The sequence below is a fragment of the Nelumbo lutea genome, chromosome 6 (genome assembly GCF_056320005.1).
Source record: "Nelumbo lutea isolate HS-2025 chromosome 6, American lotus-T2T, whole genome shotgun sequence".
Lineage (NCBI taxonomy): Eukaryota > Viridiplantae > Streptophyta > Magnoliopsida > Proteales > Nelumbonaceae > Nelumbo > Nelumbo lutea.
The window spans coordinates 8492566-8518320 of record NC_142689.1 but is presented as its reverse complement, the minus strand read 5'-3'; the positions used below and the strand labels follow the sequence as shown (position 1 = coordinate 8518320).

General features: G+C 41.4%; 1 protein-coding gene across 6 annotated transcripts in view; it reads left to right on the top strand.

The window, feature by feature from the left end:
* NODGS (nodulin/glutamine synthase-like protein) overlaps positions 1 to 25755 on the top strand; it is a 119458-nt gene that overhangs the window by 48917 nt on the left and 44786 nt on the right. For all 6 annotated transcript variants that reach the window (XR_016101223.1, XR_016101222.1, XR_016101224.1 and 3 more), the window contains exons 11-13: positions 1132 to 1252; positions 1328 to 1380; positions 1467 to 1596. Coding sequence is in view for 3 of the 6 variants with exons in the window: in XM_088951885.1 (XP_088808011.1) it covers positions 1132 to 1252; positions 1328 to 1380; positions 1467 to 1596 (304 nt within the window). In the remaining 3 variants the exon portion in view is untranslated. The remainder of the gene's footprint in view (positions 1 to 1131; positions 1253 to 1327; positions 1381 to 1466; positions 1597 to 25755) is intronic.

The following is a 25755-nucleotide window of genomic DNA, read 5'->3' as shown; positions in this document are numbered from 1 at the left end:
AACCTTAAAATTGAAAGCAAGAGGCAAATAAAACTTTTATGCAGATTTTAGAATTTGTAATTCTCTTTTATCTTATCTATAATCTTAAAATTATACCACTTGGAAGGGCTCTTGAACACACAGACACCTAAGATGTGGTGCAGTCCATAGTCATTTAGTGGGATAAGGCTTGGAAAACTTGAGGTGATAAAAAGATGGTACAAGAAAGGGAGTAGAAGAGGGATAAGTAAAACATTGAGCCTTCCAGCTTCAGCATTTAAAGATTTGGGGGTCTAAGGCTAGATTGTTTATTTTCTGAGGAATTGGACTTCAGTATTGTCATATTGTGGTTGTTTTTGGTGGGTAGGGCTGGGGCCTGGGAGTTGGGAAGTATTACAGATGACCTTGGTTAACTGCTGTTGGTGGATTGGATTGGAAGGTCCACTGGTCCAGGGGCTTTGGTCGGATGTTGTGGATCTTGGCTCATTTGTTTTTTATACTAGTTTTTAAGTATGAGGTTGGCAGACTGGCATTCTAGCTTTTTAAACTGCTGCAATTCATCTTTTTTGTTAAAGATATTTTAAATCTTTTCATTTCTTTTGTGCTTGGGTCATGACGCCTATGTATTTGTTATATACTTTACCTTTGTGATAACCCAAAGTCAAGCCTTAAAGTGGGTCATAAACCTCCATAAATCTCTGTCACAAGGTAATTGAAAATGGAAATATGTCTTGTGTAACATTGGTAGTGACTTCATGCTTCATAGCATATTTTTCTCTCTTGCTTTCTGTAGCCCTCATTTTTCTCACCATATTTCTCTCTCTTTTTTTGTTTGATTTTTGGTCTACTTTGGAGATTTCAAAGGGGGAATTTTGACATGTATTAGTTTTTGTTTTCTTGTTGGGTGATTCCTCATCATTCTTTGTTTTTGATTTCTGTACTCCTGACTATTAGTAATGAATTTTCTTTTTTTATTTATTATAAAAAAAATGGTCTATATACCAGTGTCTGGTATACAATTCTTCTACTCTTTTGTATCTTGATGGTTTCCATCATTGTCAATTTGGATAAATCCTAGTTCCTAAGCCTAGTCAATAGATATTTAAGTTGGTATGCTATGACTTATAGTATTATATTTCTTTTCCTTGATAGGGCACAAAAAGAGGAAATGGTTTTGGCAGACATGCATGTTAAACCTGGCCAAGCATGGGAATATTGTCCAAGAGAGGCACTGCGAAGGGTTACAAAAATCTTGAAAGATGAATTTAATTTGGTATCAACTCTAATATCCCCAGTCCAACATATGAAGTCATGCACATTCTTTAATTCATTAATACATTATGTGCAGGAAATGAATGCTGGTTTTGAAAACGAATTTTATCTCCTAAGGAATGTTTCAAGGTTTGTCATGCTTTGTCCCTGTGTTGTATAGGTTTGTATTATTTTTTCCATTTTCACTATGACAAAAATACAATTAATTTCTCTAGAGGTGGGAGGGAGGAATGGGTACCATTTGACTCAACACCCTATTGCTCCACATCGGCATTTGATTCTGCATCCCCTTTGTTTCAAGAAGTTTACTTTGCTCTCCAGTCCTTGGACATCCCAGTGGAACAGGTATAAAAGTGCATCTGTAATGTTTTTGACATTTTTATATGAAAGTATGTTCTGTTTAAGGGTGTCAATGGACCGGATTTGGATTGGACCCCATCCAGTCTGTTGAAGATTAATTAGTTTTATGCTGTTTTTCTAAGTAGATGTTTTATGTTAGTTGTTAGATAGGAGGTGGGGACCACAGTAGTTATGTGAGTCCAAATTTTATTATGTTTTTGAGTGTTATATATGTTGTTTTATGTTTTGCCACCCTATAAGGGCATAGTGGTCTTTGTACTTGTTATAATTCGGCCTACCTTTGAATTCTGTTAGTTTGATAACAGCCAAGAAGAAAGAGGAAGAAAGAAAGAGAGAGAGAGAGAGAGAAAGGAGGAGAAAAGGAGAGAAGAAAAGTCTGGTTCGAATTAGGGAAAAGTCACTCTCCCATTCGGCCAGACATGTTTTTATATTATTAATAATATGGAAAAGACACATGTGCCCTTATTTAAGTGAGGGACACTAGTTCTAATATAATATTACAGATCAACAACCTCAGCATAAGTATAAAGACAGAAATACCCCTACACTAACACTCCCCCTCAAGCTGATGAGTATATATCATATAATCCCAGCTTGTTACATATGTAGTCCACTCTTCCCTGACTCAACCCTTTTGTAAATAAGTCTGCCCACCGGTTTCTTGTATTAACGTATGCAGTGTCTATCACTCCATTCAGCACCTTCTCTCTCACAAAGTGACAGTCAACCTCTATGTGCTTGGTTCTTTATGAAACACCGGATTAGAAGAAATATGAATTGTAGCCTGATTGTCACAATAGAGCTTCATTGGAGTATTAATGTTGTATCCTATCTCCTATAGAAGGTTCCTTAGCCACACTAGTTCACAAGCAGTATGTGCCATAGCTCTATATTTTGCCTCTGCACTGCTTCTTGTCACGACTGTCTGCTTCTTACTTTTCCATGTCACCAGATTACCCCCAAGAAAAGTGTAATAACCTGTGGTAGACCGCCTATCAGACATAGAACCGGCCCAGTCTCAGTATACCCTTCTATTTCAAGTTTTCCACCACTTTTGTATATCAAACCACGACCAGGGGCCCCTTTTAAATACCTCACAATTCTTAGAACCGCATTCCAATGAAGAACTAGAGGTTTCTGGCCGAGTAATGGTTAGGTGGTCCAGTTTACCTGCAAATCGCCGATATCTGCCAGGGTCTTCAAACACTTCACCCATATCACTGCTCAACCAAGTATTTGTTTCCATAGGTGTTTCAGTTGGTTTAGCACCTAACAAACCTGTTTCTTCCAGCAAATCAAGCACATATTTCCTCTGACACAAATTATAACCAAAATTAGATCTTGCTACTTCTATCTCCAAGAAATATTTCAATTTACCAAGGCCCTTTGTTTGAAAATGTTCCTATAGAAAAGTCTTCAACCTGTCAATGCCCATTTTATCATTTCCGGTAATAACAATATCATTTACATACACCGCCAATAGTATTTTTCCTGCTAGAGAGTCATGACTGAAGACGGAATGATCAACTTGGCACTGTTTCATACCAAACTTCTTTACCACCTCACTGAACCTACCAAACCATGCTCGAGGAGACTGTTTAAGCCCATATATAGCCTTCTTTAATCTGCATACCTTACCATCCTCCCCCTGTGCAACAAACCCTGATGGTTGCTCCATGTAGACCTTCTCGAGCAAATCACCATGCAAAAAGGCATTCTTGATATCAAGCTGATATAGGGGCCAATATACATAGATGCAAGAGAAATCACAACATGAACCGGCCCTTGTTGGATAGTTTTGCATGTCCTTAGCTTCAATCAAAATGATGTACTTTATGAGTTTATTGTAAATAAATAAAAGTGCATATTTGATTCATGTTCCCTTGGTATGTTTCTGTGTAATACCCTTAAACTAGACACTTAATGAGACTCGTGTTAATTTAGAATGTTCATAGCCAGTGGGTCGGTCTGGGGAGACCTATCCTGATAAGGCTGACACTGTTGTGCCACCAAGTCGGTTGGGGTGGCCTGTCTCAGTTGCCAGGGTGAGATCCTAGGCACATACAGTGTAGGATTAATTGAATCTTTGAACTGGACCAGATTTCCAGTATTGCCCTGGACCTTAGAGATTGATGAGCAAAACTGGAAAGTTACACCCGACCCCTAGACTCGATTATGATGCTGCACTAGGTGTCGGATTTGGCCGTCTTTAATGTACCAATCAGTGAGATCCTTAGCAGGGGTCAAAACCTGGGTATGTTGGGACAGTCTGAGAATTCATCTGAGTGGGTGATCATAGTGACAGGATCAGCCCTTTGTTGGACAAAGGTAATGATCAGGGATGCACTCTCACTGATGGAAACCAAGACTGCCGGCAGCCGATTTCAATCGTTGAGATTTGTTTTGCAAAGTATATTTTAAATGGGATGTAAAAGTATATATATTATGCTTTCTAAAATGTTTGCAAAAGGTTTTAATTCCCGAGATCCATATAAGTAGAGGGTGCAACACTGTTCCTTGCAGCCGAGAGAGATGTCCTCTCTTGTCGGGCAGTGTTTGATCATTATGGGATGAGAGGTTAAGTGTAAGACCATTGAGGATAATACCTAATGGGCTAATCTTGCATCTGTCCACAGTCCCTGGGTGTTATAAGGTGGCTTGGCCCGGGGACCACTTACGGTAAGTGTTGGGCCCATAGAGCCCATTTGTTGGGTTTCAGGGGGTGCACTATCCATAACAGTGTATTCGGCCAGGCCTTGTAACAAAGACTGGGCCGAACCCATGTGGTTGATGTGGAGATCAATGCTTGGGTCCCACGCCATACAAGAAAGCCCAACTGGGCAGTAGTTAGGAAGGTTAAGTGAGCACATAAGCTTAATGGGCCTAAAGCCCATTTCAAACTGGACTAATTTAATAAGTTAAATATGGGCGAATTCTGAGATGGATCAGCAGATAAGATAAGGGTTTGTCCTTATCACCTAAAGAGAGGTCTGATCCAAATATGATTTGGATCAGCAGCTCCTAAATTGGATTAGGAGCTGATCTTTTAGGGTGGCAAAAGGAGGGGGCGGCAGCCTTTAGAAGAATCACATAATCAGATCCTCTTCAGAGCTGAAATCACAGAAGAAAGATTTCTGCAATCCCTGCAAAGATCTTTCTTGCCGCCTCCTTCCTGCAGCCGCCAGACATCCAGTTCGATCTCCAGTTGTGGGAGAAGTCAAGATTCGATCTTGACATCAGTTCTTTGAGAAAGAATTGATAGGAAGCTGTGCTCACGTGCCATCTTGCTCCACCCTGCATTGCGCCATCTTCAATGGGAGCAGTCTTTGGATCCTTCCTTGGGCGTGAACACTTTCGTTGGGAGATACTTTTTCTCCGTATCAAGTATATTTCTCTCCTACTCTTTTTGGTTCAGATCTGGTTCAGCTTATGGTTCAAGATTGATCCTTGAAAATATGATTTTGTAAATAGGGAATGCGATTTCCAGTTGAAAGGGAGAGAAATATTTTTGAAATTCGCCCCTTTATTCCGCAAGATTTGGGCGTCCATACGATGGATCTCTCATCCCTTCAACCCTATCTTAGCAACTGGGGAGAAGGTCTCTGTGTAGTCAATACCATAGGTTTGGGTATACCCTTTTGTAACCAATCGAGCTTTCAGGCGCTCAACACTATCATCAAGCAAACACTTAACAGTATAAACCCACTTACAACCGACAACTTGCTTCCCAGGAGGAAGAGCGGTGAGGTCCCAAGTATGATTATGAAGTAAAGCTGAGAGCTCTTCTTCCATTGCACGGCACCACCTTGGAGAGGCAAGGGCTTCCTGGACATCCTTAGGGACAACAACTGAGGATAACAAAGAGATAAACTGGCGTTGGGAGGCGGAAAGGTGAGTGAGTGAAACATGATTAGAAATTGGATGAAGGGCGCAAGTGCGTTTACCTTTCCGCAAGGCAATGGGAAGATCAAGATCAAATACTGTGTTCGGGGCTGGTGTTGAGACAATTGCCGGATCTGTCGACGGTGATGGAGCCAGAGGAGTAGCAGCCGGTACACGTGGGCGATGTGTATACACTTGACGAATAGGTGGGCGTTCAACAGGTGGTGGCACTGGAGGCAAGGACTTGGTCACGACTGGAACAAGGGGAACAGAATCGACAACTGGAAGTGGAAGAGGGGGAGGTGATGTAGAGGAAGAAGCATCATCGGACCCCAAGAAAAATGGAGTAGACTCAAAGAAGGTAACATCAACACACACAAAGGAACGTCGAGAACTAGGATGGTAACACTTATGTCCTTTCTGGGTCCAAGAATAGCCAAGGTAGATGCACTTAAGGGATCGTGCATCTAACTTGTCGTTCCCGGGGCCCAGATTATGGACGAAACAGACACACCCGAATACCCGAGGAGAAAGAGGAAACAGAGACAAGGTAGTAAATGGGGAATGACCGTCAATGATAGACGTGGGCATCCGATTAATCAAGAAGCAAGAAGTAAGCACCGCATCACTCCAAAAGGGTTTGGGAACATTCATGTGATGCATGAGGGATCATGTTGTTTCCAAGAGATGACGATTCATTCTCTCAGCCACCCCATTTTGTTGTGGGGTGTAGGTACATGAGGTCTGATGTATAATGCCATGTTGGTCCAAGTATTCTTGAAATGATGAAGGTAAATATTCATGGCCATTATCAGAACGAAAATTTTTAATGTGAACACCAAATTGATTGCAAATCTCAGCATAAAATTTCTGGAAGATGGTAAACAATTCACTTCTTTCTTTCATTAAATAGAGCCACGCCATCCTTGAAAAATCATCAACAAAAATGACAAATCTATATTCATTGTATGACATCACTTTATAAGGACCCCAAACATCCAAGTGAATCAAAGAAAAAGGACTCGACACACGGTTATCAACCCTAGAACTAAAGGGAACACGATGGTGTTTCCCAAACTGACACGACTCACAATCTAAAACATAAAGTTGACTCAACGAAGGAACCAAAGATTTCAAAACTTTCAGCGAAGGATGACCAAATCGATAGTGCCACTGGAGAGGAGAGAGATGACTGGAGAGCTGTTGATGTTCTTCCACCACCGTCAAGATATGAAGATAATACAATCCACCAGCTTCATGCCCTCCACCAATTTTCATCCCCGTCTTGAGATCCTGAAAAACACACATAGAAGGGTAAAAGGTAATGGAACAATTAAGTGACTTGGTCAGCTTACTAACAGACATAAGGTTAAACGGAAATTTAGGGACATACAAAACTAAGGATAGGGATACAGGGTCCAGGTCAACATTACCAACACCACAAATGGAGGATGTGGAACCATTCGCAAGGGTAACAAATTGTGATGTTGAGCAATGAGAGAGGGAAGAAAACACACCTGGAGCTCCAGTCATGTGATCGGAGGCTCCAGAGTCAATAATCCAGGGATTGGGTGTGGATGCCAAACAAGCCATACCTGAGTGTGCGAAAGTAGTCATGTTCTGTTGAGATGTGGATTGGACAAACCTCTCATACACATCACGGGGAACACTCACCATCTCCTTCCCAGGACCATCTGTGGATGTAGGAGGCATCTGATCAGCTGAACAATTCTCGCCTGAAACTGGAACTGGAGTCACTAGTCATGGCATGATTGGTTCAGGTTGAGGGTGGACCATGCAATTCATAGCAATAATTAATGGTATATCCATCCATACCACAATGAGTACACCTCCTCAGACCCAAGCCACGTCCTCTACCATGGGCTCCCCCTGAATCTCTACCTCTAGTACGACCACCACCACGGTTATATGTAGGTCCACCACCACCACTCCGGCCATATACCAGACCACTGCTACCACCACGGCCAGACTGAGCTCCTCGAGCTCCACCTCTAACACCATGGCCCCTTGACACTGCAAAGGCTGATCTATCTGAGACATTAGAGTTCTCAGTAGATCCAATAGAAGTCCTCCGAACTCGAGCAAACACCTCTTCTAAAGAAGGGAGAGCTGACCCTCCTAGTATCTGAGCCCGTACTAGTTCATACTCAGATTTCAGCCCCACCAAAAATCGAGTACGTCAAACTATTCTCTCTGTTGTTGCTGAATTTTGACATCAGAAGTGAGGGGGTGATAAACATTCAACTCATTACGGATGTTTCTCATATTAGCATAGTACTCCTCAAGACTCTGATTGCCCTGTTGCAGATTAAAGTATTGCTGATACATCTGATATACTTTGGTTGTATTGTCTTGACTAGAATACAACTTCTTAGCATGGTCCCACACATCTTTGACAGTGTCAAGAAACATGGAATTTACACTAATCTTGGGTTCCATATTATTCCATAACCACGTGATTATCTGTGCATCATCTTGTTCCCAGTCTTCATACTCATGAGAATCAGTGGAGGGTTTCTCCTCCCTTATGTGTTTCACCTTCTTCTTTCCCTTCAGAAAAACTTCTACAGATTTAGTCCAAGGTACATAATTCTCTCCATTCAGTTTAATGGAGGTCATTTGAACATTCAGGTAGTCAGTAGGTATCATCACATTAGATTTGCTATCACTGTTATCTCCCATTGACGAATTCTGTTATCACTGAATTCGGCCCATTGCACACTGCTTGATCACACTGATCACACTGGTTTCAGCACTTGTTATTGCTGAAGGTTGCACTCTTTACACCACAAACCCTACCCTACGACTACCTGAAATCTCACCACTATATGAGCACCACTCCTTCGAATCACACAAAAAAACAGCATAAACCCTAGCACACTACAGTCTGAAATCCCATCATACGATTTGAAACATACTTCCTATTTGATTCATAACAAAAAATATGCATAGAAATCTCATACCTCATCACTTGAAAGACAAACCACACGAGAAGAAAATCAGTCCACACAAGACACCCACTGCACCACATGAATCAGCCATCTTCTCTTCATCGATTAGGGGAGGGCTTCTTGGAAACCACAGCAACCGACCACACAAGACACAACTGGAGCCATAGAAACCTCCAAGGGAAGAGGGCGACCACTCCTTTTCAGCCCTTTCCCTTATCTCCAATCGATGACAGAGAAATGAAGGGAAAACCCTAGATTGAGTGCGCAGAGAACAGAAATCTGGGCAGATCTGTGTTGCTTAGTTGTGCTTTGATACCATGTTATAATTCGGCCTGCCTTTGAGTTCTGTTAGTCTGATAACAACCAAGAAGAAAGAGGAAGAAAGAAGGAAGAAAGAGAGAGAGAGAGAGAGAGAGAGAGAGAGAGAAAGGAGGAGAAAAGGAGAGAAGAAAAGTCTGGTTCGAATTAGGGAAAAGTTACTCTCCCATTCGACCAAACATGTTTTTATATTATTGATATAATGGAAAAGACACATGTGCCCTTATTTAAGTGAGGGACACTAGTTCTAATATAATATTACAGATCAGCAACCTCAACATAAGTATAAAGATAGAAATACCCCTACACTAACAATACTGTTCTATTATTTTAGTATAAATAATAAGTGAAGGGGGCGGTCAGATCATTGCTCTCTTTTCTTTTCAACTTCTCTTCTTCTCCTTCTCTCTTCCTTCTCTCTTCAAGAAACTACTTTCTTTCATATTTTTTAATTCAGCAGATTCCTACTTGGTATGAGAGCATCGGCTAGGGTTTATTGAAGTATTCTCATGCAGCCCTAGATCAACCGACTGCATGAAGTAGTAAAGGGCTGATCGATCTGTTATAGATTGCCTAGTTCTTGGAATTTTTTGTGGGATCTAGACATTAGGAAGGTGATCTACTGTTTGGCATCAAAATTAGGAAGAACTGGAGTACGGGGAAGAGTCCCAGAAAAGTTGGGCTCTTTGTTTTTGATCTGATCTTGGGCACCCAGGTATTGTTAGTTTTCTTTTGGTTTTTTGAAGAGGGCGGTTTGGTTTCTGAAATTTTCTAGGCCTTCCGGAGTGATCGATTCATTTTTCTCTTTGTTGGGAGGCATGGGGAGTAGAGAGATTTCCCTCCAGATAGGGTTTTCTTCTTCCGAAAGGGTTGGTTTCTGTGTGTGTGGTATTAAATTAATTTTTGAAGGTCTCCAATCTTTTTTTTTTCTTACTGTTGAACTGTTTGAAGTAAAATGGAGAGTTGGAATACGAAGATGAAATTTACTAGTATTGTGGGACTGGGTGTTGGAAGTAGTAGTGATATTTTTGGGTCTGGGATCATTACTATAGTAAAACTTGATGATACAAATTATTTGGAGTGGGCACAATCAGCTAAGATGGCTATTGGTGCCCGTGGAAAATTAGGGTATTTCACTGGGGAGGAGAAGAAACCTAATACAGACTCTTCCCGATGGGTGCAAGAGAATTACATGGTAATGCCCTGACTGTGTAATTCTATGTTACCTCATATTGCAAAAAATTTCTACGGGCTAATACTGCCAAGGAGATTTGGGGTGGAGTGACTGAAACCTACTCTTAGAAGCAAAATGAAGCCAGAGCCTATCAGTTAAGAAATCAGGTGATAAGTATGAAATAGGGAGAAAAACCTCTTGTTATGTATTTCTCCATGCTGAAAACCCTATGGCAGGAAATAGATAACTTAGAAATTGTGGTATGGGAAAGTGTAAATGATGCAGCAACTTATCACAAACTGGTAGAGAGGAATAGGGTTTTGAGTTCTTGGCAGGGCTGAACCCTGAATTTGACATTACTAGGCAACATGTTCTTTCTAGGGAGGGTGTGACACTCTCTCAGGCCTATGCTTTTGTCTTTGGAGAGGAGGGTAGGAGGAATGTAATGCTGAGACAGCTTGGGATTGACCAGTCAGCTATGGTTGGCACAACAAAACCTAAGCCGAATGGAGACGGGAGGAGTAGTGGGTCAGTAGTAGTGGGTCAGAGTCAGTGAACCAGATTATGCTTTGGCACAATCGCTTGGGACATCTTTCTTTTAGTCCTTTGAAATGTCTTTTCCCAAAGTTGTTCGAGTCTTTTAAACCAAGTAATAAAAGAATTACTTTTGCTTTTAATATTGTTTACATTGATGTATGGGGGCCATATCAAATCCCTTCCATGTGAGGATTTCGTTATTTTCTCTTGTTTGTAGATGATTATACACGATATTCTTGGATATATTTGATGAGATCACGTGATGAGGTTCCTAACTTAGTACGACAATTCCACCAAATGGTTCTCACACAATTTGGAGTGAGAACTAAGGCTTTTAGATCAGGTAATGCCAGAGAGTACTTTGAGAAGGACCTAACCACGTATCTCTTAGAACATGGTGTAGTTCATTAGAGCATTTGTGCATATACATCGCAACAAAATGGAGTTGCTGAGGGGAAAAACATACACATTGTGGAGGTGGCAAGGAGTTTTATGGTGTGTGCTTCAGTTCCTATGCATTTCTGGGGAGATGCAGTTCTTACAGCTGTACATGTGATTAACCGTGTTCCTTCACGGACTTTGGGGTTTAAGGTGCCATTTAGCCTTCTTTTTCTAGATGGAGAGATATTTCATGTACCTCTGAGGGTTTTTGGTTGTGTTTCTTTTGTTCACATTCTTGGCCCTTATCGCAAGAAATTGAATCCTAAGGCTAAGAAATGTGTTTTTCTTGGGTATGCTCAGAACCAAAAGGGGTATTGCTGTTATGACCCTGTGTGGAGGAGCAGATTTGTCACTATGGATGTTACCTTTTTTGAATCCACATTCTTCTTCTCAAGTGGTTCTCCTCAGGGGGAGAGTTTTGGGGAGGAGAACTCACAGTCTGTTCCTCTGCCTGTTTTTGTGGTGCCTCCATCAGTTCAACCAACATCTACATCAGTTCAGCCACCACCTGCACCATTAGTTCAACCAGCACCTGCACCTCCAATTTCATTACCTGAGCCACTACGGGCAGCCTCATAGCAATATCAACGCCGATAGTTGATGGTTGACTCCACACATCCTTGACCCACACCACTCTCTGTCAGTCCTTCTGAAACTCCAGATTCGGTAGATATAATTCCAGGTATTCCTCTTGAGCCTGAGCCTGTTATGTTTTCTGATGATAATGTTTCTGTCCCTAACACCATTGTTGCAGCTGATCCCACTGACCTTGATCTTCCCATTGCACTTTGTAAGGGGAAGAGAAAGTGTACAACCCACTTTATTTCACACCATCTTTCCTACAGTGCCTTATCATCCTCCTACCGTGCTTTTCTTTCTTCCCTGGATTCTGTGTCTATACCTAGGAATGTTACCGAGGCTCTCTCCAAACCTGAGTGGAAAACAACCATGCAAGATGAGATGGATGCTTTGGTCAAAAACCAAACTTGGGAAATAGTTGATCTCCCCCCAGACAAGGAGACAGTCGGATGTCGATGGGTATTCACGATGAAGTATAAGGCCGATGGAAAGATAGAGAGGTACAAGGCAAGGTTGGTAGCAAAAGGGTATACTCAGACCTATGGTGTTGATTATCTAGAAACCTTTGCACCAGTAGCTAAGATGAGTTCAATTCGTATCTTTTTACCTCTAGCAGCCACCTATTCATGGCCCTTGTTCCAGCTTGATGTCAAAAATGCTTTCCTCAATGGTGACTTACAAGAGGAGGTATATATGGACATTCCAATAGGATTTTATGAAAATGTTGGTAAAAGAAAGGTGCGCAGACTCAGAAAATCACTGTATGGACTGAAACAGTCACGTAGGGTTTGGTTTGACAGGTTCAAAGGGGCACTCATCCGTTTTGGATACACACAGACACAGTTTGATCACACCTTCTTTGTGAAGAGGAGAGATGCGTTGGCGTCAATTCTGATTGTGTATGTGGATGATATAGTGGTGACAGGAAATGATCTGGAGGAGATTGATGATCTCAAAAAATCATTGCAACAAGAATTTGAGATCAAAGATCTTGGTGAGCTCAAATACTTCTTAGGGATTGAAGTTGCAAGATCCAAGCATGGGATCTTCATTTCACAGCGAAAGTATGTACTTGACCTATTGCAAGGGACTGGGAAGCTGGGGACCAAACCAACAGACACTCCTATTGATCCAAATCACAGAATTAATGGTGTGGATGGTGAATTGGTATTTCTTATGCTGTCAGTGTTGAGTCAGTACATGCATGCACCTCGGGTTCAACACTAGGAAGCTATTGAGAGAATACTTGCATATCTAAAAAAGCACCCTAACAGAGGCATTCTTTTCTCAAATCATGAGAATCTGAAGCTAGAATCCTATATAGATGCAGACTGGGCAGGATGCTTAGATGATAGGAGGTCTACATCAGGAGTGTGTACCTTTGTAGGTTGAAACTTGATCTCCTGGAAGAGCAAGAAGCAAGCGGTTATGGCAAGGTCAAGTGCAGAGGCTGAGTATGGATCCATGGTTCATGGTGTCTCAGAACTTCTTTGGGTTAGATCTCTTTTGAGTGAGATTGGGGTGAAAGCAGAGGAACCTATGATGTTATACTGTGACAATCAGGCTACAGTCAATATTGCCCACAATCCAATTCAGCATGATAGGACAAAACACAGTGAAGTTGATAGACACTTTACAAGAGAAAGGGTAACAACCGGAGAAGTTTGTTTGCCTTATGTCTCTTCAGAGTTGCAGCTGGCTGATGTTCTCACTAAAGGGGTGGCAAGGAACAAGTTTGAACATGATCTACGCAAGTTGGGAATGTGTGACATTTACTCCCAACTTGAGGGGGAGTGTTGAAGATTAATTAGTTTTATGCTGCTTTTCTGAGTAGATGTTTTATGTTAGTTGTTAGATAGGAGGTGGGGACCACAGTAGTTATGTGAGTCCAAATTTTGCTATGTTACTGATTGTTATATATGTTGTTTTATGTTTTGTCGCCTTATAAGGGCATAGTTGTCTTTGTACTGTTCTATTATTTTAGGATAAATAATAAGTGAAGGGGGCGGCCAGATCATTGCTCTCTTTTTCTTTTCAACTTCTCTTATTCTCCTTCTCTCTTCAAGAAACTACTTTCTTTCATATTTTTTAATTCAGCAGATTCCTACTCAGTCCAAAATCAATCTGGACAGATTGGACCGACCAACAAGACATATTGGATTGGACCAATCGCCAATCCAAAATATTTATTAGATTGGATTGGACCTGGTCCGTCCATAACAAATTTATATTGGATTGGGTTGGATTAAGCCAATATCTGGTCCATTGGTATAAGATAAGAATATTTGTGTAATGGACCGGGTTTGGGTTAAAACCAATCTAAATCAAAATGAATTTGAACAGATTGGACAGTCTAGACATTGAATTGGACCGGTCCAAATTGGTCCAAAACATTCATTAGATTGGATTGGACGTGGTCCATTTATAATAGACTCACATTGGATTGTATCAAATCCAGTCCAATTGACACCCCTGGCTCTATTGAAGGTGTATGATGATGTCTTGCATCTATTCATTTTTAGTATATAGGATGCATTTTCTGTATATAGTATAAATCACTGATAATACAGGCTCTTTTTGCAGAATATGCTCTTGAATGTTGCTTTTTCCATTTCTTTCAGATTCTCAAAAATTAAAATGTAGTGTCTATATTAACAGTAGAATAGAGGAGAAGAAAGGGAGAAGAGAAGGGAAAGAGAGGAGAGAAGGGAGAAGAGAAGAGAGTGTTTTGGAATCAACTTAACTGGTTGGCGGTGCCAAATTATATTAATATATATAGGGCGACCATAATTAATAGGGAAAGGACCCTTATGCCCCTACTTAAGTTACAGTACATAAAACAAAGAAAAAAGCTACTTTAACTAGTCCAAACAGACCCTAACTTAGCAGAATACAAACATAAGAGATAAATTGAACATTCCAACACTCCCCTTCAAGTTGGGACATGGATGTCAATCATGCCCAACTTGTCACACAAATTATTATGCCGCACATGATGAAGGCCCTTGGTGAAGATGTCTGCAAGTTGTTCCTCTGAACTGACATATGGAGTGCACACTTCTCCACTCACAAGTTTTTCTCTAAAAAAATGCTTGTCCACTTCAATATGTTTTGTTAGCTGCAAAACCCAACTTTCCTAACAAGTTTTTTATCCACACGATTTCAGCAACTCCATGAGACGTAGCTCTGTATTCTGCTTCGGCATTGCATCTAGCCACCACACTTCGCTTCTTACTTCCCCAGGTGACTAGGCCTCCCCCCACAAAGGTACAATACCCACTGTTAGATTTTATCATCGGTTGCCCTTACCCAATCAGCATCTATATACACCTTCACTTTCAAATTCCCATGTTTTTGGAATAGCAAACTAGCTTCTAGGAACTTCTTGAGGTATCCAAGGATTCTTTCTATAGCTTCAAAGTGAGTTGTCTTGGGGTTAGGCATGAACTGACTAAGGACACCCACTAAATAGGCAATGTCAGGTCTAGTCATAGACAAATATAAGAGTCTCCCTACAAGTCTCTGGAATTTCTTCACATCTTTCAAACACTCCCCCTGATTGTCTCCTAGCCGATGGTTGGGTTCAATGGGTGAATCAATTGGTTTCACTCCTAACTTTTTAGTATCCTCTAATAGATCTAGCACATATTTCCTTTGGGAAATAAAGATGCCCTTTTTAGAGCGAACAACTTCAATCCCAAGGAAATAACGTAAGGGGCCTAGATCTTTCACCTTAAATTGAGTGGCTAGGATTTTCTTTAGCTTTTGTATTGCAGTCTTCTAATCTCCGATGACTACTATGTCATCAACATACACAATTAAACCTGCAATTTTCCTTTCACCTTTCTTCACAAACAGAGTATGATCTGGCTGGCATTGTTTGAATCCCACCTGTTGTACAACTAAATGAAACCTACTAAACCAGGCCCGAGGTGATTGCTTCAACCCATATAATGATTTTTTTAACCTATACACCTTTTGTTCACTCCCTTTGGCACAGAAACCTGGAGGTTGAGTCATGTAAATCTCCTCCTCTAGGTCACCATTCAAGAATGCATTTTTAATATCCAACTGGTGAAGTTCCCAATCGAGATTAGCTACTAGTGAAAGGAGGATTCTGATCGAATTCATCTTGGCTACTGGAGCAAAGGTCTTTGGCCACCAATCTAGCTTTGTACCTTTCTACCAAACCATCAACCTTATGCTTTATTGTGAATCACTTTCAACCCACTGGTTCTTTCCCTTCAAGAAGATCCACCAACTCCCAGGTGCCATTTTTGTGTAAGGCATTAATTTCTTCCTTCATTGCATATGTCCATTCAGGTTTGGATAAAGCTTCCGCCACATTCTTAGGAACAAAGACACTGTCAATAAAGGAAAGTAATGCACGATATGAAGGTGAAATATGATCATAGGACACAAAGTGAGAGATATGATGATTGGTAGTACATGATCTAACACCATTTCTCTTAGCAATAGGAACATCAAGATCATTAACAACAAGGGGATCAATACTAAGAGGTTCAGGAATATCAATGGGAACAAGTGTACCTGTTTGATGAGGAGGATCTACCTTTGGAGAGTCTGATGATATTGGTTGCATAGTTTTAGGTTCCATGACTCTTGAACTTTGTTGGCTCTTATGGCGGAGAAGAAAGACACGAAATGGAGAATGATCATGATGAGGAGGTAGATGAACCTAAGTGTGTTTCTTCTCAACCCTACTCTCCCCCTAAGGAGAAACTGAGAAAAAAGGTTGACTCTCAAAGAATGATACATCTATGGAGACATAGTACTTGCATGAAGCAGGGTCGTAACAACGGTAACCCTTTTGAGATAACGGATAACCAAGAAAAACACAAGGAATGGCATGGGGATCGAGTTTACCACGAATATGAAGCAACAACACCCAAAGACACATTGGAATGGGGGACAGTGGAGCTGTAGGAAACAAAAGTTGATGTGGGGCCTTATACTATAGTAACGGGGATGGCATACGGTTGATGATATATGCAGCACACATAACAATATCCATCCAAAAGCATTTCAGAATATTCATATGAAGTAATAAACCACGAGCTACTTCAAAAATATACAATTTTTTCTTTTAGCAACACCATTTTGTTGAGGTGTCCCAGCACAAGAGCTTTGATGAAGAGATCACACAAAGCAAAGAACTCCGTGAGATCACTATGGAAGTACTTTTTTGCATTGTTTGATTGGAAAATGTGAATTTTGGTTTGGAATTGAGTGAAAACCATTCATTGAAAGTCTTTCACAATCTTCGGCACTTCATCTCTAGATTCCATAGGATAAACCCAAGTATATCTAGAGTAGTCATCATTCAAAGTAATGAAATACTTATGTACAATCTCAGCAGGTAGATTAACAGGGCCCCAAACATTAGAATAGACAATATGGAAAAGAAATTCAGATCTTTTATTTATTAAAGGAAAAGAATTTCTATAATGTTTGCTCAATTGACACGTCTGACACTACAATTCACTAACTAACAAAGACATAAATAACTCAAGAAACATAAGTTTTAAAGACTCAAACGAAAGGTGACCAAGACGATGATGCCACAAATAGGCATGGGTCTCACTAGATGAACTTAAGGACTATATAGCCACAAGACCGGCTTTATTCTCCAACACGTAGAGACCATCCACCATGCTTCCTCTACCAATCGTCTCCCTCGAGGTCAAATCCTGGAACACACATGAAGAAGGAAAGAAGGTCACTAAACAATTCAAGGAATGAATAATACTGGTAATGGAAAGTAAATTGATAGGTAATTTAGGAACATGCAACACATTAGAGAGGAAAAAGATCCATCAGCCAGTCTCACCTTATCTCTCCTAGAGAGGAGGTTATATGCCTGAAATAAATTTGACTTACCAGTCATGTAGTTTGAGGCTCCCAAGTCAATTATCCAAGGGGAATTAGATGTATGAGATGACACTTGGAAAATAATGGCAGTGTTACCTGATGTCGACGCAAAGGAGGTAGGAGTAGGGCCAAAATCCATCTGGCCAAGTGTCCTACTTTATAATTCCAAATGGTCACGAAAGGAGTTGATGATCTCTTCTTTGGGGTAAAACCAGAGTCGCTCCTGGGGTATCATGGGACTAGTCTCTTGAAAGAATGGTAGGATCCATCTAATGGACGCCATGATGGTTGCGGAATAGGTGGGCGAATTTCAAAAAATTTTCCTACCTTCTCCCAACTGGGAATCATATTCCCTGAATTTAGAATACAATATTTAAGGATTCTACTTGAACCATAATCGAACCAGATCTGAACCAAAAAGAAAAAGGGAGGATTATACCTGATCCGGAGAAACAGTATCTCTCAAAGTTGGTGTCCATGCCCAAAGAAGACACCAAGATCCGCTTCTACTGAAGACGACACAGCTGTGGGTGGAACAGATCCAACAGGGTGCGTCCTACACACTGGATCCTTCGCAAGAACCCTCTGGAAACTCTAAACACCGAATCTTTTTAAGTCTTTCTTGCAAGACTGATGTCAAGAACTGATTTCTTGACTTCCTATTGCTGCAAAGGTCAAGTCTTGCAAGAGGGAATGGTGGCGGCTGGAGGAGAACTCCTGGGACAAAGATGGTCGAATTGCTTCTCTTCTCTCAGGAGTCTGTATGAGATCTGATGTATTTCTCTTAGGGTTTCTCTTCCTTTCTTCTTGATTAAGAAAACCTCCTAATTAGGAGTTATCCCAATCCAAATCAATATTTGGATAGGGGATTATCTTAATCCTATCTGCAGATTAAGTTAGTTTACTCCTGATCTTATCCGGAGGTTACCAGATTCAAATCTAATTTGAATTTGGTCTCCTAGAGTGGATAAGTTTAAATGTCCAATCCTTTTACTAACATTAATCTCAGATTCGCCCCATAGATGGGTGATCATATCAGTCCAGCTCGTAATGGGCTTTTGGCCCATTAAGTGTTCAGTGTTTAACTAGTTTCCAATCTGCTGCCCAGTTGGGCTTCTTTGTATTGCGTGGGACCCAAGCATTGATCTACACACCAGCCACATGGGTTCAGCCCAGCCTTTTTTACAAGGCCCAGCCGAATTCAATGAAAAACTCAGTGAACCCCTGAGCCCATCACATGGACCCTATGGGCCCAACACTTACATTAAGTGGTCCCTGGGCCAAGCCATCTTATAAAAACCCAGGGACTGTGGGCAGGTGCAAGATTAGCCCATCAGGTATTATTATAAATGGTTTTACACTTAACTTCTCAGCCCTTAATGATCAAGCACTGCCCGACAAAAGAGGACCTCTCCCTCGGCTGCAAGGAACAGTGCTGCACTCTCTACTCACATGGATCCCGAGAATTAAAACCATTTGCAAACCTTTTTGAAACCGTACATATACATATATATATATATATATGTATATATACACATATATATATATATATGTATATATATGTATATATATGTATATATACGTATATATATATATATATATATATATATTTTGCAAAACAAAATTCCAACGATTGAAATCAACTGCCGGCAGTTTGGTTTCCATCAGAGAGTGCATTCCCGATCATTACCATTGTCCGACAAAGGGGCTGATCCTGTCACTATGATCACTCACTCAGATGAATTCTCAGACTGCCCCAACATGCCCAGGTTTTGACCCCCGCTAAGGATCTAACTGATTGACATATTAAAGACAGCCCGATCCGACACCTAGTGAAGTGTCATAATTGGGTCTAGGGGTCAGGTGTAACTTTCCAGTTTTGCCCATCTGTCTCCAAGGTCCAGGGCAATACTGGAAATCTAGTCCGGTTCAAGGATTCAAGTAATCCCATACTACATGTGCCTTGGGTCTTACCCTAGTGGCTGAGACAAGCCATCCCAACACTTGGTGGCACACCAGTATCAGCCTTGGCAGGATAAATCTCCCCAGACTTATCCAATCGGCTGTGAACATTTAAAACTAGCATGAGTCTCTATAAGTGTCCAGTTTTAGGGTCTTACACAGAATTATACCAAACAACATGAATCAAACATGCACTTTATTTATTTACACTAAATAACAAAAGTACATCAAATCGGATTGAAGCTAAGGGCATACAAAACTGTCTAACAGGTCCCACTTGCACTTAGGTACAATCTGGTACAAGCCGGAGTCCCATACTTTCCACGTGTTTCTCAAACACCTTCTGCGTCAGTGGCTTAGTCAATGGGTCTGCCACATTATCCGCTGATGCTACCTTCTGAATTAGGATATCCCCTCTACCAACGATCTCCCGTAGTACGTGGTACTTCCTCTCGATGTGCTTTGACTTCGAGTGGGCCCGAGGCCCTTTAGCCTGGGCGATCGCTCCATTGTTGTCACACAACAATGGGATGGGTAATGTGCTGGACGGAATCACTCCCAATTCATGTATGAATTTCTTCATCCACACGGCTTCCTTGGCAGCTTCACTTGCGGCAATGTACTCGGCCTCAATTGTGGAATCTGCAGTGGACCCCTGTTTGCTGCTTTTCCAGCAAACAGCACACAATCCTATCATGAAAACATACCCAGATGTAGACTTTCTATCATCTGAATCCGACTAAAATTGGCATCGGTATACCCTAGAACTTGTAGTGAACTACCATCGAATACCAGACAAAACTCTTTTGTCCTTCGAAGGTATTTGAGTATGTTCTTCACAGCAGTCCAATGCTCCTGCCCTGGGTTGGCTTGGAATCTGCTTACCACACTCACCGCTTGAGCAATGTCCGAGCGAGTGCACAGCATGGCATACATGATGCTCCCTACGGCTGAGGCATAGGGAACGTCTCTCATGCCCTCAATCTCCTCAGAAGTCTTGGGAGACATCTTCTTGGAGAGAGTGACTCCATGCCTGAAAGGAACATTTCCTTTCTTGGAGTTCTCCATGTTGTATCTTTTGACAATTTTGTCAATGTAAGCAGCCTGGGATAATCCAATTATCCGCTTCGATCTATCTCTATAGAGTCGAAGACCCAATATGTATGAAGCTTCTCCAAGATCTTTCATGGAGAAATGCTATGATAGCCATACCTTGACCGAAGTCAACATTCCTATATCATTCCCAACGAGTAGGATATCGTCCACGTACAACACCAAAAAGGTGATCTTATCCCCACTGGACTTCCTGTAAACAGAGGGCTCATCGGGATTCTACTCAAAGTCAAACGTTTTGACAACATAATCAAAACGGATGTTCCAACTCCTAGAAGCCTGATTAAGTCCATATATGGATCTAATAAGTTTACATACCATGTGTTCCTGACCAGCGGCAATGAAGCCTTGCGGCTGCTGCATGTAGATATCTTCATTAATATCTCCATTCAGGAGCGCGGTTTTGACATCCATCTGCCAAATCTCGTAGTCATGGTATGCTGCTACAGCTAGCAGGATCCTAATAGATTTGAGCATGGCCACGGGTGAAAAGGTTTCCTCATAATCGATACCTTCTTTCTGAGTGTACCCTTTCGCCACCAAACGAGCTTTGTAGGTCTCAATCCTACCATCGGGGCCTTTCTTCCTCTTGTAGATCCATTTGCAACCAATTGCTTTTACCCCAGAGGGCAGATCTACTAGAGTCCAGACTCCATTGTTCTCCATTGAGTCTATCTCAGCTCTCATGGCCTCCACCCACTTCTGGGAATCTATGTCTAACATAGCCTCCGCGTAAGTTACGGGATCCTCCTCACTAGTCAAGGTTTCCACCAGGTAACTAACCTAATTATAACCATATCGGACTAGTGGCCTGGATACCCGAGTGGATCTTCTAGGTTGGTCACTACCTAGAACCTGTGGGACATCTCCCACTGCTCCTGAGTTCTCATCATCAAGAACTATTTCTTGACGATGGGTGTCCAGGATGTATTCGGTTTCTAAGAATTGGGCGTTTCGACTGCAGAACACTTTCTGCTCACTTGGGTCATAGAATAGATAACCCACCGAATCTTTTGGGTAGCCTATAAATAAGCAACAGCTGGTTTTCGACTCCAACTTGTCCGCACTTGTTCTTTTAACATGTGCAGGACAACCCCAAATCTTCAAGTGTCTTACACTTGGCTTCCTTCCGGTCCATAGTTCATATGAAATTTTCGGAACTAATTTGGTTGGAACTCGATTCAGCATGTAGATAGCAGTCTCTAATGCATATCCCCAAAAGGATGTGGGTAATTCTGAGCGTACGAGAAGTGACTGGACCATGTCCAACAAGGTCCTATTCCTCCTCTCTAAAACACCATTGAGTTGAGGTGTGGCAAGAGGAGCTAATTGTGACACTATCCCGTTGACCTTTAAGTAGTCCATGAATTCGTCAGAGAGATATTCACCACCTCGATCTGATCGAAGGGCCTTAATTTCTCTCCCTAACTGTTTCTCGACTTCTTGTCTGAACTCTTTGAACTTTTCAAAGGACTCAAACTTGTGTCTCATTAGGTACACGTAACCATATCGTGAAAAATCATCTGTAAAGGTGATGAAATACACGTGTTGATTTCGTGTCCTAACACTCAGGGGACCACATACATCAGTATGTATTAGGTCAAGTGTGCCTGTAGATCTTTCAGGCTCACCGTCAAATGGCCGCTTAGTCATCTTACCTTGAAGGCAAGGCTCACAAGTGGGAAGATTTTCTACGGTTAGAAAATCCAAAGGACCATCCTTTACCAACCTTGTGATTCAGTCAACACCGATATGGCCGAGTCGGTAATGCCAGAGGCACGTGGGATTTACTGTATCACGATTTATTTTCTTGGGATTTTCAACCGACGTAGTTTCGGTTAAGTTAGTTTCTAGAGAATAATGTAGAACATAGAGACAGTTCTCCAGTTCCCCACATGCGATGAATTTTCTATTCCGTTTAACAGTAATCATATTACTAAAGTAAACAGTATATCCATCAGCACACAACTTAGAAACAAAAATCAAATTTCTTCTCAAGTTCTGTACATAAAGACAATCTTTAAGTACAAGCACTCCTCTAAAAACTAATTCTACAGTTCCTATTGCCACAGTTGCAACACTTGCAGTCGTTCCCAAGAATAGTGTCACTTCGCCTTCACTCAATCTTCTGCTAACTTTGAACCCCTGCAGTGAGTTACATGCATGAGTTGAAATCCCGGAGTCAACACACCAGGACACAGAAGTAACTAACATATTAGTTTCTATGACACAAGTTTCGACGTTACCTTTCTTAGATTCCAGGTAAGCAGGACAGTTCCTCTTTCAGTGGTCGGTCTGCTTGCAGAAGTGACAGACATCAGATGCCTTGTTCTTCTTTTGCTTCTTGGGTTTGGCGACTTTCTTCTGGGGCTTCTTTGCCTTTCTCTTTTTCTTGCCCGATGTGTTTGCTTCAGCAAGCATAACCACAGGCTCAACCTTCTTGAGTAGATCCTCGGCCCTCTGCAACATATTGCTGAGTTCCTAGACGCTGACATTCAGCTTATTCGTGTTGTAGTTCATTGTGAACGCATTGAAGGAAGAGGGCAAAGAATTCAGGATGGCATCCACTTGCGTGCCAAGATCTAGCTCGGATCCAAGAGCTTCTAGTTCGTTAATGTAGCCCATCATCCGAAGACAATGGTCATGAACTTTCTGCCCTTTGGCCATCTGCACGGTCATGAACAATTTCAAGACCTTCTGTCGAGTAGAACGGTTCTGCTCTTCATACATCGTCTTTAGACTGTCTAATATGCCCTTGGCTAGTTCGATCTGATCGAACTGCCTCTGTATCGAGTTGTCCAGTGATGCAATGACAAAGCAGCGGGCTAGGGAGTTCTTATCCTCCCAATCTTGGTAGTCCCTCCTACGGGCCTCAAAAGCCCTATCACGCGGACGCTCTGGGGCAGGATTTTTCACCACCTTATCTAACTTTTCAGAAGTTAGGACCAGCATAAGATTTCTGTACCAGTCGGCATAGTTTGGGCCCTTAAGCTTGTTATCGTCTAGAAGCTTTGCGAATTGACCGTTTGCCATTTTCTGATAAAACAACAAAGACGTTAGTCCACAACCTTAGTTTGATTCATGTTACCTACATAGATATGCCTTTTAATCTATGTTCAATTCCCATTTGTTCATCTCTGAGATTTCCCTCCTTTCTCAATGACGGAGACGACGAAGATGTCTCTGGAAATGTGGGAAATCACATGGGGTGCGTGAAGCCAACTGTTTCAGCTGCATAACCCCACCACCTTTCTGTGACGGATCATATCCACTCATCAGATGAGTTTCCCTTTGGCCTCTGTCAAACAAGGTTCAGAGTCGTTTTCAGGTAAACCTTTCTGTCCAGTGAGTGCTCACCCATCATATTCAGGTTACGCCAACGTACCGTGAGAGAGTTCCCATTTTCTGGTGAAGCCCCTCCCACATTGGTCTATGACGCCCCTATCATCTTATGAAACACTCTAATGATGCCCCTATCATTTTATGGTGCGTTTCCTCATTACTGAAGGACCCATCATTGTGCTAATGACGGAAGGCTTTTAGAGAGTCCATCATATGAATCTCCCTATCACATGCACTCATATTTGCTGGAGGGAACGAGATTACGCCTAGTTCTAATTTAGGTCAAACCAGAGTGGCTCCCACTAATTTTCATAAAGTCAGATTTCTAATGGGCCTTAATCGGCTAGGGGTTCTGTACGCATCCCTTTTCAGGGTTGTGGGGCCCACCAAGCAAGGAGGGGTCATCCAATGACCTTAAGGGACACCATGGCAATGATGTGCATTCAGCCATGGTGTGCGCAAGAGCCACTAACGAGTCATCATGGGCCAAGTGCTCATGGCCCATGGTCGCAGCACATCAAACATCCAAGCATCACATGTAAAGGAAGAATTGATCCAATCAATTAACTACTGCAAAGCCCATTGAATAGCCCATTTAAAATTCGTAACATTAACAATTAATGTCTACTAGGTGTATAGGCTAAATCGTAGCTAGTAGTTCGGCCCAAACAACTTTTCTCAGAAGTGTGGGCTTTTGCAGTTTTAACCTTTTAAAACTGGGCTTTACAGGTGGGCCGAATTAATCCCTGTAATTGAACATCAGATTTGGAACAAAAGGTGTGAGAAAAATGGACTGAAAAACAGTCCCTTTCGAACCCCAGATTCGGTTCAAACAGTTTTGGTCCAATCTAGTCTGAAATGGTCCAAAACTGATTTTCAATTCAAGAATTAATTCATGAAAGATCTGAAATTAATAATTTTGATTTTAAGCAATCACAAATCAACTATGGACTGTTCGCACCACCTGCAAAAACAGAGGTTAATCACTAGGGTTGCAGTTTCACAAACTGCAAATCGCAGATAGCGATTTCTTCATCTGCAAATCTCCAGCACCACCTTCTTCCTTTTTTAATCAAGAAAAAATAAAAACAGAAATCCTATTTCTATTAATTTATTACATTCTTGATCAAATCCTATACATTCAGTCTAGAAAAAAAAAAAATATATATATATATATATATATATATATATATATATATATATATATTTACAGATCGAATTGAATAAAAAAATGAATAGAAAGGAAAAAGGGTGCGCAAACCATCTGCGCCAAATCTACACTGCGATCTCCAGGTTCGAATAGTCCATTAAATCAAAATAAATAAAGAACAATTCTAAATAAATTTTGGATTTAACAGAAATTAATTTCAGATCAATCGCCCTCAACAAGAAACAATTTCTTGAAAAAAGAAAACAATCTGTGCAAATCGTGGCAGAACATCTTCTGCCCATCTGCGTAGGTTCTGATATGATTTTCTTTTGGTTCATGATTCGAACCTGGCTCTGATACCACTGAAAGAATGGTAGGATCCATCTAATGGACGCCATGATGGTTGCGGAATGGGTGGGCGAATTTCAAAAAATTTCCTACCTTCTCCCAACTGGGAATCATATTCCCTGAATTTAGAATACAATATTCAAGGATTGTACTTGAACCATAATCGAACCAGATCTGAACCAAAAAGAAAAGGGGAGGATTATACCTGATCCGGAGAAACAGTATCTCCCAAAGTTGGTGTTCACGCCCAAAGAAGACACCAAGATCCGCTCCTACTAAAGACGACACAGCTGTGGGTGGAACGGAACCAGCAGGGTGCGTCCTACACACTGAATCCTTCGCAAGAACCCTCTGGAAACTCTAAACACCGAATCTTTTTCAGTCTTTCTTGCAAGACTGATGTCAAGAACTGATTTCTTGACTTCCTATTGCTG